This window comes from Cajanus cajan, chromosome 2 (assembly GCF_000230855.2).
Source record: "Cajanus cajan strain Asha chromosome 2, NIPB_CcT2T_4, whole genome shotgun sequence".
NCBI lineage: Eukaryota > Viridiplantae > Streptophyta > Magnoliopsida > Fabales > Fabaceae > Cajanus > Cajanus cajan.
This window is the reverse complement of record NC_138518.1, coordinates 1,499,243-1,513,849: the sequence shown is the minus strand read 5'-3', so window position 1 is coordinate 1,513,849 and position 14,607 is coordinate 1,499,243. Positions and strand designations below refer to the sequence as shown.

The following is a 14,607-nucleotide window of genomic DNA, read 5'->3' as shown; positions in this document are numbered from 1 at the left end:
TACAAATGCAAAAAACTTAAGCTAAGAGGAAATGTCCACCTATTCAATGTTTATCAAACTCCCATGAAAGATTGTCTCTATGTTCGATAGGAAATACTCTTTGATATTGAACAAAAAAAAAAGACTAGGTTTATGAAGGAAAAATTGACTCTTATTGGTGGAAAACAATTAATTCCTTGAAAGAATTTCCAAGACTAAAAAAAAATGGTTTTCAAATTCAATTTATATAGGAAAATGGGTGGGGTTCATAACTCATTTGTGATATGACCCTAGGGTGAGGATTTTGTAGGTCATGAAAAAAGAAAAAAATAACTTGGCTCTTGTGTTTGTTTTTTTTCATCGTGCAAGTGATTTTATCTTTCTTCCTTTTTTTTTTCCCTTTGTTGTGTTAACACCTTTTTGTAACCTACATGAAAGATATGTCTTTTGTTATGTTTTCTATGGATACAACTTTGTTGTATGATAATTTGATTTGAGTCTATAAATTAAGAGTGAAAGTGAGTTAGGTTAGGTCAAGATTAATCTATTTTAAAACTCAACCCAATTAAACATAATTGGGTTGGGTTGAATTGAATTTGTAAGTTTCCTTCAAGAAACCCAACCCAACTCAACTATATTCATGTTGGATCGAATTGATTAATAAAATATTGATATATATTTTAATTTTTTTAAGAATAAAAATGATACATAATTGGTTCAAGTTCTAATACTTGTCTAAACTATTAATAACAATTACAAATAACATGTGACAATATATTTTATATGCAACACTAACAAGAATAATATGATGAATACATATTAGATTATTAACTGAAGTATTAACTAATGTATCATATATATCTATAGTTTATATAATAAGATTGAATACAAATTAGATTATTAACTTAAGTTTTAACTAATGTTTGTCTCTAATTCTATTTATTGTCTCATGTTTATTAGATAATAAGTATTATTAATTATTTTTGAATATAGGTTGGATTGATCGGAGTTACAAACCTTCAACCTATTACCCAACCCAATTATAATTGATAAGTTAGAAATTCAACCCAACCTGCTAAAATGTAATTGAGTTGGTTGACTTCACGAGTCAATCATGACTCAGTTTCACCCTTATATGAATGATATGACATTTTTCTCACCACATAATTTGATTTAAGGTTGATTATCAATTAATGATTGACAAATACCCTTAGTACGAAATAAAAATATTTATTGTATTAATTAAAAAATATTATTGTGAGACCCTTAATCTTGCATGTCAATATCAACATTTAAAACAATAAAGGTTAAAATAAACCTCAACTAATCCTCATATGGCAGAAAATTGTTCCACATAATTGTTATCAAAAGTCAAAAAAGTAAAGGAAATCCTCCATGACATGACATGAATCCAAAGTAACTAACACAAATCCTTACATAAAAGAACTCAAATAAATAAAGATCTTGATCTAAGCCTCCGATGTAACATCCTATCAAAACACAACGAGACATCTTACAAGACTCATGCCTTATCTCTCACATCATCATCATGATAATCATAACCTAGAAGACACTCAAGAAAACACAACAACAACAACGAAAGGGAGTAAGAAACATCTCACTCTGATATATTTATGCATAGATATATACAAGAATATTAATTCACAAGAAGCATAAAAATTGATAATTCAAGAAATAATAACATCACAACATTATTATCATGCACACTTACATTCTACATTTCTACTGAAGTACTCTAAAACTATATGTATGTGGCACCAAGTACTTCATAACTCAAGGCCCAAAGGCTTCACTCATGGTCTGAAGGCGAATTCTCATGCCTCGAAGACTAATACTCATGGTCCAAAAGCAAATACTCATGACTCAAAGGCATGCACTTTTGGCCTGAAGGCAGATGTTCATGCTCATGGCACATACCTTATACTTAATCGTTATGCATATCTCACATCATATGAATCCTCAATAACTCATGTAATTTTATTACATATGTCATCATACCAATCGATTTGCATTCGTCATCACACTTCACTCAACACATCACTTTAAACCAACAATTATCGAGCAAATACTTTTATCATACATTTAATAATGTAAGGATCACCATCTTGTTACAACCATAATCATCCAAATCACACTATTTTATCCTCAGCATCGTGTTTGACAATACTCATTTCGTGCCCTATGCCAACCTCACAAAGAGCACAAGTTGTTCTCTAGAAGTTCCACACCTGACGTGACCCAATTCATGCCCAATGAATTTATCACAGAGGGTCTAGTGGAGCTCCTACACCTAGTGTGGACTACTCTATGCCCAACGTACTAGCCATAGATAAAAACTCATACTTTTTGTCACTCTCATGCCTAGCACCCTTAACTTGTGCATGGTGCCATGTCAGTTCGTGAAGAACTGTAGAATGTGCGAATTTCACACAATTATCTAAAGTTACCAAATTCTCATGTTAAAAAATAAAAACATTACTTTTAAGTCTCTAACTACTTATCATACCATTAAACACTTATATGACATATTAATTGCACAAATATTGATAATTAGCATTTATTTTCATGTGACTCTTTATAAGATATTGACACACACTTTTTGAAACAATGAAGTCGTATCATTATAACAAGGAGTGCAGACGAAGGTACAAGAATATGAAAACAAGGTACTTTTATACTGACTTATCTCAACCAACGAAACTACATTTAATTCTTGATCCAACTAGATCAGGTTCCACTATCTTATACAAAGATACAAGTATTATTTTCCTAAGCCACTTCTGGCTCAAACCTAAGTAATTTTTGACTTGTTTCCTCAAGCAAATACCCTAATATTCTTTCGATATAAAGTCTCTCCAGGTTTTACCAATGAAGTATTTTTTTTTATAAACAAGTCTCTCAAAGCTCTAACAACCAAGTATTATAAACGAGGCTCTCCAAGCTCAAAACAATAACACTAGGTTATATGTTTCGTCTTACTTTCAAGACGTGATACAACTAGTATAATATAAAATTGATTTGTAGAAAGAATGAATATGAATATGTACAATAATAATTCTTTTTCTTTCTAAATTATCATGCTTCCTTATATAAGCACTTCAATGAAGATGATCGTTTCAAATTCTTGAGCATCTCTCACATGCCTTCTTTTTCTATCTTTATCTTTGGTCCTTGTGGAAATAAGTGTCTGTTGGTGTTTTAAATGCATTTCACCCAATTGTCATTTCTTATCTGATTAATGAAGTTACTTATCTCCTTTTAGGTACCAAACAAGTGGAGCCATGTGTGTGTTAGGTTATAGTAGTTCTAAGCAACTTTGTCTAGCATTTTTCATGATTCAGGGGATTTACTTGTCTTTTTTCTGACGTAAAATATATTTTTTGTTCCTTTTAGTTGAATGTGAGTACTAAGAAAGCTTTTTCATTCGATCTTTTACGAAATTATACAGACACAAGCAATTATTTTATTAGACATCATAAATTATATGGAATCAAAATGTGTGTCTTTCAAATTAAGTACTTTATTTGGCTAGATAACCTAATCATCTTAGTGGCTTATTCATCTTAGTGTTTTGTTTACAAAACTTTTCTCTAGAAAAACGTTTATGTTTGTTGACATTAAAACTTGAAATCCTTAGGGGTCTAAGATCATCTTTTTACCTAATAGAACATATATTAGAAAAACTTTTGTTGTAAGTATGAGATCCACTCAATTAAGTGAGAGTTTTAATGCTAATTTGAAAAACCATTGGAAGTATGATTTAGGTTTGATCCAATTTTTTACACGCTTTGAAAGAGTTGTCAATGGGAAACAAAAAAATGAGTCAAAAGTTTATTATAAGTCAAGGCATAAACTCCCTATATTAAAAATGAAGAAGGCCATTATGCTTGTATAAGTCAAAAACATTTACACAAAAAATCTTTGAAGAATTCCAAGAGGAATATGAGGAATATCAAGGCACTTACATAACAAAATTGAAGGAAGTGTTGTATATCACTTTTAAATTATGATAATAATAATGAGCAACTAGTGATGGGGAATCTTGTGGATCAAAAGGTTGCTTGTGATTATTTTAAATTTGAGACACAATATTTTATGCAGTCATGCTTTGAACATTTTGGATGTGATGAACATTAAGCTAACTCATTAACATTATTTTAAAGCGATGGAAAAGAGATACTAAATTGAAAAGTAATCAAGATTGAAAAGAAAAACAAATTGAATTGGATATGAAAGCTCATTTCATGAAGCTATATAATGAGTTATGTCCTTGAATGGTTAAAATGACAAATAAAGCATCTGAATCTCATGAAAATTATACATTTTTATTTAAAGTTTATGAAGAGCCTAACAAGATAATTGATAATATGTTGGCTAAAAAGTCTACGGATGAAGAATCATTTAGAATGTGTCATATATCTATATCAATTGCAAATGATAAAATTGACAACAATGTGGCACTGTTGATTTTGGTGGTGTAAGAGGCATGTACCAATGGAAGTAAATGGATGTATATATGGTGTAACATTTGTTTGGATGTATAATGCAAAAAAAATACATTATTTTTATTTTTTTACTTTATGAGGTATTTTATTTTGTTTTAGTGTACTGCAAAAGAATACAATTCTCTTATATCTCCAATATAAGTTATATTACCAAATAGTTATTTACTAGTTTTTAGTAATCTTGTTGCTTTTACAAGATTTGGTATTCTTATGTTTTTTTATATACCAATTATTCTTGTTATCTACAAAGTAATATCTTGTTGCTGACATAAGACTTGTTGATATGATAATCTTCAAACCTTTGTCTAGTATAAGACTTTAAATTGTGTTGCAATCAAGTTTATGTTCTACTTCTTTTTAATAGGGCTAAAATGGAGTTCATAATGGTTTCAATTATTTGATTGCACAATTGGTTGGGACAAAGAATCCAATCACTATAAATATCATGAGTAATTCTAAAATGATTTTGAAAGACCTATTTGATTTAACTGATTTCTATGCTTTTAGGATAATCAATAAGTGTAGTTTGTTTTGTTTATCAAACCCTTTTAGAACAAGCATTTAGGCTTTATTGGTTTTAGATAAAATCCAATTGTTATGTTCTAGCATCCAATTGTTGAATGCCAAAGAAGACTTGGTGATTAGATGATGAGTTGAAAAATTGGAGATAAATGAAAAACAAGTGAAGGTCATTGTTGAATGCACATCAAAACAAAAATGTTTTTAAAGTGATATAGAAAGAAAATTGATGTCTAGGTAATATAGTCTTCACTTTTTGAGGCACTCAATGAATATAAAAAGAAAATGGCTCAACATATATACTTCCTAACAGGATGTTAATTAAGTCAAACCATGATAATATACACTAATTCCCATAATTGGAAGAAACAATTAATTTCAAAACTTGTAAAATTATAACAAGTCACAATAACACTATATCTATGCTCTCATATCTTATTCTCCTTATTTGACAATGATAGCAAAATAATATTTATTTATTATTTCATTGTTATCATCTGCACTCATTAATAACTCTTTTGCCTTTGTAATTATGAGAAAAGCATGAGAATTTTGGAGGGAGAGGATGGAATTTGACAAATCACAAATCTTGATGCATTTGAAATTCTCATTTTTTATTTTCTCACATTTTTGTTTTATTTAAATTTTTACTGTTAATTTTATTTTAGTCCACGTATCATGTAAAAATGGAGATGTCCATTTTATCATGGATCGGAGAGAGTTGAACATAGTAGATATAAGAACATGGAAGCCTATATTGTAATAAAAACGTTTCTTGTGAAGTTTATTTTTTAGTAGCCGATAGAATTTTTTTTCTTAAAAAAAAAGCTTATTTTTAAAATAAATAACTTAAACAAATAAAAATATATAAAATTATTTATTTTATTAAAAAATATTTTTTAAAAAAAAATTAACACAATCGTGGCCATAAGCCTTTAAAATTTGTAAATGCCTAAATGGCCATTTAGATGAGCATGTGAGTGAGGCTTAGCTACCCAATTTTAGTAGGCTAACCAAGCTAGGCCGGATCTTCTAGTTTGAAATTTATTGTGCCTATTTAGCCTTAGGCTCATGATATATACACCTCTTTTTTTTTTTTAATAAGTACACCTTCTTCTTTTTAAAAAATTATAAAATATTATAATTTTTTTAAAAATTTTAATTTTACACTTTTAACTTTTAATTTACTACTTTCTTCTTCTTATTCACACACTTTTTTTTTTCTTTCAATTTTTACATGCTACCAAAATATGTGGGATGAAGGAAAAATAAGGGGGTGCATGTAAAAATTGAAAAAAGGAGGAAAGATATGTGAAAAAAAGTACTAAATTAAATGTCGTGGATGTAAAATTAAAAAATTTAAAACAAAAAATTAAGAATATTTTAAAATTTTAATTATTTTTTTAAGGAGGTGTACTTATAGAAAAAAGAAGGTATATATATCATGAACCTTAGCCTTACTCTTTTTTTTTTTTTTCTTTTTAAGAACAACATAATAAGTGGCCCATAAGAAAATTGGAATAGACCGAGTCAACTCCCATACATGCATTATTTCATATAGATGGCATTTGTCCATTTAACAACTCTAAGTAAAATCACTTGTCTATATATTTTTCTTTTCGATTTTTTTCCTTTTATTTAAAAAGATTTGTGATTAAAATTTGATATCTTTCTTTTAATTTTCCTAATTTTCTTTTGATGTTTTAACTTTTTGGCCGAAAGAAGATGAGCGATATATATATATCAAGATTAATTTATATTGAATACGATACTATGTCATTTATCAACTCTCTTTTTTTCTTAAAAAAAAAGAAAATTAACAAATGAAAAATAAAAGAGAAATTTATGTTATCTTATGATACGACAAGATAGAGATTGTCGTAGAACTATATATCAAAATGGACCACCTTTATATTTACTCTATGATGTACCTTCTGTGTTAAATGATTTTATTTTATTTTTTATTTTCTCCTTATGTTCTCTATTGCTGTTCTCTGTTCTCCCTTTCCCACAGCATTGGATGTAAAAATATGAAAGACACAAGGATGCACTTTGATTCTCACAGTGGATGAGGGAAAGACATATATCCTCATCAAGCTACTACCATTTGAAAGAATATTCAATCGCTTGAGTTTCGAAGCAACTTGTGTAACAATGATTTCCTACATTCAACGAATTAATTATTCTGCTCGATCCATTCATTTATGTGCATATTTATTTTGGGTTTCATTTGATGATTTTACTTTGCTTTGCTATGAGACAAGGAAAGATTACTTAAAGACAAGGTTAAAGATGAACTTGACTTGTTAACAAAACAAAACAAAAAAAGTTCAACTTTTGTGGGAAATTAGCATGAGAATGGAGGATGCAACATTGGAAAAGGAGGAGGCAACGGAGAACAAAGGAAAGAGAAGGTGAAAACAAATAAAAATTAGTTTGGTGCATAAGATACACTATATTATTGTATATATGAATGAGATGTATGTAATGGTTAACAAAAATAATATATTATATATGCAATTGTTTTTAATAATTATATTATTGACACAAAATATTCATTAGTTTTGTTAATAATTAATTTTAGTCGTAAAATTAATTAGCTACTTTTAATAATGTATCTTCTATCAATCATTTTTTTTATACACAAAATTAAAATTTAAAATATTATTTAATAAGATCGAATAATATTACTTATATCAATAATTTGTTAGTAAACCTTATATGGAACTAGTCCACGATAATATTCTCCTAATTAAATGACCATAATGAACCAATACTTGTCATGTAAACCATATTAAACCGTAAAATTAATTATAAGAGCACCATACACTTATAACCATTAGCACTTTTTTTTTCACCATCTTAATTCTTAAATCGATGCCTCACTTTTTTCCTTTAGTGGCCGACCCCCAACGTGAATGATCCTGATCTATATCACATGTGAGTTTTCATCCCTTGGATTTAGGGGGGGAAAGGGTTTTGGCACATAAAACACGTGACTGAATAGATTGAATGGCAATAAATGTTGTAAGCAACTTTTGATATGAAATAGGCGCACAGTGAAGCCAACAAGTAGTTGTCTTGTTTCCTCTATAAGATATGGTAGAACCCTACAAAGTCTCTCGTCCCTTTCTCTCCTTTGTCTAAAAGAAAACCTTGGAACCTTAAATTGAAGTTTGTTACATCGTGAATGACATCCTAATATAATGTTGTCATTTGCCTAACTTGGTGCTAAAAAAAGTGAAAAAGTAAATTAGATCCTTATCCTCGAAGAATCAAGATCAACACCAGCAATAAATATAACAAACAAGATGACGTCAATTGTATCAAATTAAATGGCTATTAATATTAGGAATTTTCTTATTTGACTAAATTTCTTATATGATCTAATGTAGGGTGATTGTGAGTTTTTTTATTTTTTTAAGTTAAAATAAAAATGAAATAATTTTTTACTCAAATTCAAGGCACTTTTATATTTATTTTTAAATTCAATAAAATTGAATATTGTGAATTTAATCTAATGTTACAATAGATAGTAGCTCTTCTTATTAACAGTTGTCACAACTACTTTGATATCATAATCATCAATACTACCATTGCTATATTGGTACCATCATTATTATCATCGTTAGTATTGTCGAGATTATCATTATTGTAGTCATCAGTAGTAGTACCAATAATACTATGATTGTTATTGATGCTATCACTACTAGTCATACTATTTGATTAATCTAGTTTTAACAAGATGAGAGACATTTAAAGTAAAAATTTAAAATCATCTCGATTTAACCCTTAACATAGCACGTAAAGAAAATTGTTATGAAAAATAAGAAATATTAGCAACATCATTTTTAACTATCACTTTTAATATTCTCTACGATTAACTAAAATTTATTGAAAATCACTTCATCAAATTAAATGTAAGACTTACACAATTTATAATTTTTTAATAAATCTTAATAGTAACTTGAAAAAAATGTAATGAATTATCATTGAAAAAGTGCGTAGATGAGAATTTAAGAGGAGCATGTGAACAGTTTTCAGCTATGAACTCATCATCGTGAAGAATTAGGTTTACGTCGGGGTCCAATATGTTGCATGGCCACATGCACCAAAGTAGGTAATAGGGAAAAGTAGAGGTGAGTTCTTGACAAAAATAGACCTTTGGTTGCGATTTCATGCATCTGTGTCGATTTCTTATGGCTTTAGTTAGGCAGTGTGAGGGCAATTTCTTTTTCCAAATTGGAAATGCAAGTTCATGCCCATACTCGTCTTGTTGTCCTTTCCATTTAAATGAATTAATTTTTTTTAGACTACTATACTATTTCTATAGCTACATAGCTCATGATGACATACATGTTCTTACATCATTTACAAGAAGAAAAAAAAGTAATAATACACTTGTAAAAATTCATATAATAATTTGTATATATAAGATCATTTTTGTATTTATCTTTATGTGACATTAATAAGTGTATGAATTTGTAAATAATACTTATATATAATTCACATAAAAATTCGTATAAATTTATTTTATCTCTATTTTTCTCTATCATATTATTTATTACATGTTGAATTTATTTACCTTTTTTTCTTCATTATTCAAATTATTGTCCAATTTTTATATATGTATATATTATGTTTCTCTATTATCTTGATACGAGAGAAAAGTAACTTATGATAAGCATTAGGTAGACAAGTTTTTGGCCTAGATACACAAAGTAACAGTCTGTTAATGAATAAATAATTATTGTTATAATAATTTTTAAATAATTATTATAAAATTAACGCACATAATAATAATAATAATAATAATATTATTATTATTATATATATATATATATATATATATATATATATATATATACTTATATTAATTAGTTTGTGACTATAGTATACATATTTAAGTATATAGACGATTTACTCTTTATTATTATTAACTCCCTCTATCAACTATATGTACCAATAAATCTGTATTTAAACTAAGTAATTAAGGAAAGCTAATATAATCATTAGGTAATTGATCTGCACTAATTAATTAATTAGCTACATATACTTGAGACAAAGAAATCACTTAAACTAGGATTTACCAAAATACGAGCATGCCCGCCATTGATAATATAATTAATATGCTTCAACGTTTGGTTCTCAAACACATCTTATATGGTACGTACACCTATCTCATTTACTATAATATGATCGATGCACATATAGTATATATATAAGCTCCTATATATATATTTTAATTCTGAAATCATCATGCTTATATGGTAACACCAAACTTTAACAACTCATATAAACAGACATAATGATGTTATTAAGCCTGACACACTATAAGAAACTTATGTATGTATGTCATTATATATATATATATATATATATATATATATATATATATATATGATTTATATATATAGGCATAATAATATAGCTAGGTTTAATCCCCATTGAGTAATTGCATAGACCAGATATCCTCCATGCTCCAATAGTTGTTGTTGTTGTCATCATTGGTACAGCAACTTGACTGATCAGTGATTATAGGAAACTGAGTTGGAAAATATGGCTCCAAAGTTACTGGTTGGTATGAAGATGAAGAGTAAGTCTCAATGGGATGTACCATGGTGGAAACTTTGCTAGTGCTTGTGCTTGCTTGATGATGGTCATTTATCTCTGAAATATTAACCTGTTGTTGTAGATTCTCAGCTTGCTTAATGTGCTTCTGTATCCTAGTTCTCCAAAAGTTCTTAATCTCATTGTCGGTTCTTCCTGGAAGATGCTTTGCAATTTTGGACCACCTGCATTAACATTGTTGCTTATAATAATTACAAATTACAATGATACTAACAAAATAGGAACTTAGATTCTGCGCATGTATAAATGATTGCAGAATGAGTTAATGTGGTCAAGCAATTATTTAGTTATACATTCATAATTAATAGTAAAACTTACGATGATAGTAACAACATTAAAATTTACTTTAATTCTCAATCTCATTTGGTGTGGTTGAATTATATATATGCCTTTAAGATTACTTATCATAAGCATCTACTTATTATTGCTAATATGTACCTTGGCTGCTTGGCATATCAAACATTCAGGACAAGCATGTTTATCAATGAGACAAAGAAAATGCAATTAAGTTAATTAAAATTGTGGAACTTCTAATCATGATATATGATATGAAATACTATCACGTGAAAGAAATTTCTTAAAAAGAAAAGAATAAAGTTGATATTAATTAAAAGTTGTCAATTAATGGGGAATTGGGGGTGTCACATTTTACTGGTAAATAATAAGCAAAAAGGTGATAACACCAATATTGAATACTATCACGTGTGTGATATATTGGGATGCATGTTCCTTGGCTGAGAATAAAAGTGTTGCATGTTAGTCTCTCGCATATATAAAGACTATGGTTTACCATAAGATGCTGAAGGTCCCTTTGTTGGTATGATGCCTTTGCTTTGCAGCATATCAAAGTTTTGTGATTCCAAAGGTCACCAAAATCAAATTCTCAACGCAAGCCTCAGGTAGCTATAGAAAGTGTGATTCAATTCAAACATTTCCATATCTCTCTTTTATTCATGCATATGTATAAACCCTCTTAATCAGTGATTAAAAACAGTTTTTGTTGCGTTTTACACTAATACTAATTTTCAAGGAAATATTTTTCTACGTATTACCTCATAAAATTCCTTCTTTTCTTGCATTTTGACTCTATTAAACTTACTTCCCTTCTATTTGTTCAAGAAAAGTCACGTGGTCCTAAATATGTAGCTGCAGGATTTCTTCTCCTAGCCAGTTATATTTATGTCTTTTCGTTCTTAAATAAGAAAGATGACATATGCAAATACTTATCATTTTTTTTTCTTTCTATCACATCATATCGCTTTGTTGTATACACACTTTTTTCTTCTCTCCCTTTCTCTAAGAGTTGAATAGGGTAGGAATGTGCATTGATAATTTTTCCTTAAATAATTGAGGTTTTTATGTTGGTTGGGAAGAAATTGAGGTGTTCTAGAGGGTAGAACTAACTAGTATGTCTCTGCACTATGCAATACTATCATGAAGGAAACTCTTTAGTACTATTGTACTTGCATTGTCAAAAAAGCCCAAAAATGCATGCTACTATTGGATTGGGTTTATTTCATCCAAACTCCTTGAAAATTTTGTCTTGTGATCTAAGATTGCTATTCTATATGCCCCACTTCCAATTCCATGAACTCATCCTTAAATAGAAGCTGATCTAATCCAAACTAGTCGGTTCAATCCTTATATACATAGAGAGATAGCTGGTTGTAAAATGAACTATAGAAAATCAAATAGCTTTGTTAGTATAAAGGTTTTTTTTTACGAGAATTGTTAATAAAGGTTATAATGCATAATATAATGTTTTAGAGTGTATAAAGGTGTTGGAATATCCATTATACTTTTTTTAATAAATATTTTGTCTTAAAGAAACTAATAATTTATATTATTTAGCGAGGCCCACTATCTTTCCTAGTTCATGTATTTGTTGTTTAGGAAAAATTGTTTTACTTTTATTTTTAAAAATTCTTATAATAACTTGACTTATAGGAGTTCCCCATTTTTACTCAGCCATATATCTTAATTATTCTAGTCTTAATATTAAATTATAGCAAAGCTAAAACATTTCTCATAGCCAACTCCCAACCTTTGGAGCAAGGATACTTCGAAGTACAAAATTTATATAAAAAAAATTATATAAAAAACCAAACTTCCCTCTTAATGAAGAGGTATTGTCCGTCTAAAAAAATTTCATTTTCAAACAATTAAAAATTCATCATTAATATAATTTTTTAAGATGATTATAAAAAAATAATCACGTGATATTTGTAATTAAATGATAGTGTAAAATTTTTATATTTTTGTAGATAATCTATTTTCTCTTGTAATAAAATTGCTGTGAAAAATTAGGGGGAAAAATAATACAAAAAGAAAAAAAGAGGATGAAAATTTTAATATATTGATGCCTCTTGATTCCTTATATTCTTCAAGATCTAAATCTCCTCACTTATAAGAGAGGGATTGAATGAAAAATAAAAAATAAAAGGAAAACATATAACATATACCTTTAAATGAAAACTCTCAATTTCTTCCATATGGATATAAAATCACAAGCAATCATTTTGACAATTCAGAAAACCTTATAGAAACTTTACATAAGGAATATTTTTTCAAAAAAGAAATAAAAAACATGTGTTGCAATCTTTTTGACAAAAATTCTCCCAAAACCACAAAGTTCTCTCCCCACTAAAATAATCTTCCATGACCATCGAAGGCTGCCTTATACATGACATGCTTCCAAAACCAAACACTCCATGAATTATAGAAGAAAGCCAAGACTTTCTTCTATATATCTTTCAAATGTAAAGATCAATCTAGAAATAGGAAATATGCACTAAAAGTGTTTTTGAATATAATATGTATTCACCTATTACCCCACTTTGCATGAAGCTCTACAATCAAAAGTTGTTCCTCGTGAGTAATATTCCCTCTTCTAACATCAGGACGAAGGTAGTTTAGCCAACGAAGTCGACAACTCTTCCCCGTACGTTTAAGACCTACAAAATGATTATGATTAATGAGTATCACTCTAGCTACGATTTATGGAAGAAAATCATGGAGAGTAATCAATTATTAATATATTAATATATAATTAAAAAAAAGGGTGGGATATATTCACCAGAAGCCTTGGCTAGAGAGTTCCAAACACCTTCACCATGATTTGCAATATAGTTGATCAAGATCAAGTCTTCTTCCATGGTCCATGGCCCCTTTCTCACTTCGGGATCTTGAGATAAGTTGCATGGTTTTTTGTCCATTATGTTTTGTTTGCATATGGAGGAGAGAGATAGGGAGAGAGAGAGAAGAAAAAGAAGAAGAAAAGATCATGGAAATCTTAATGAGTGTGGAGGGTTTAAATAGAGGAGAATTATAAGATGATTAGTTACTTGTAGTAATGCTTTTTCATTAGTAATTACTCAGGGTTTTACGTGCCTAACTATGTTAATCATATAACATGCATGCATGCATGAATATCCAAACTAATTAATATATATGTTTGCAAGCATGACTATTATCTTGGATAAACTAAGCCAAAAAGACATTATTGCATCGTAAGCATAGATGTGTTGATGTTTTTTTCATATTAGGAAAGGAAATCAGATATTTCACAAGAGTCCCACTGGATTACAGAAGAAGGAAACTTATAAACCTCCTTTAAAGTATTAATATATATACAACACATTTAAAAAATAGTTTAAGATCAGTAATTAAAGGAATAAACTTTCACAACACCGTAATTTATTATTTGTGAATCAAATTCCATTAAAATTTGATTATTTAATTAATAATTATCAATGTCAAATTTTATTATAATACATTAAATAATTCTTATGATTTTATCTGGGACAGAGCAAATATACATACATTACAGAATTGTTCTAACAATTTCAATCTCTGAAACATATATACTACGTACATACACGTACGAACGTATATAATTAAATTACATATCAATATTTATTTCTCTTTATTTTTTAGTTCTTAAAAATTTTAA

General features: G+C 28.4%; 1 protein-coding gene across 1 annotated transcript; it reads right to left on the bottom strand.

Moving 5' to 3' along the window:
* Positions 1-10,109: 10,109 nt before the first annotated feature.
* LOC109814652 (MYB-like transcription factor EOBII) lies at positions 10,110-13,959 on the bottom strand. Its single transcript, XM_020379128.3, has 3 exons — positions 13,732-13,959; positions 13,480-13,609; positions 10,110-10,819 (listed from the first exon to the last, which is right to left on the bottom strand). The coding sequence occupies exons 1-3, from the start codon at positions 13,868-13,870 to the stop codon at positions 10,462-10,464; spliced, it is 627 nt and encodes a 208-aa protein (XP_020234717.2). The 5' UTR covers positions 13,871-13,959; the 3' UTR covers positions 10,110-10,461.
* Between the last annotated feature and the right edge of the window lie 648 nt (positions 13,960-14,607).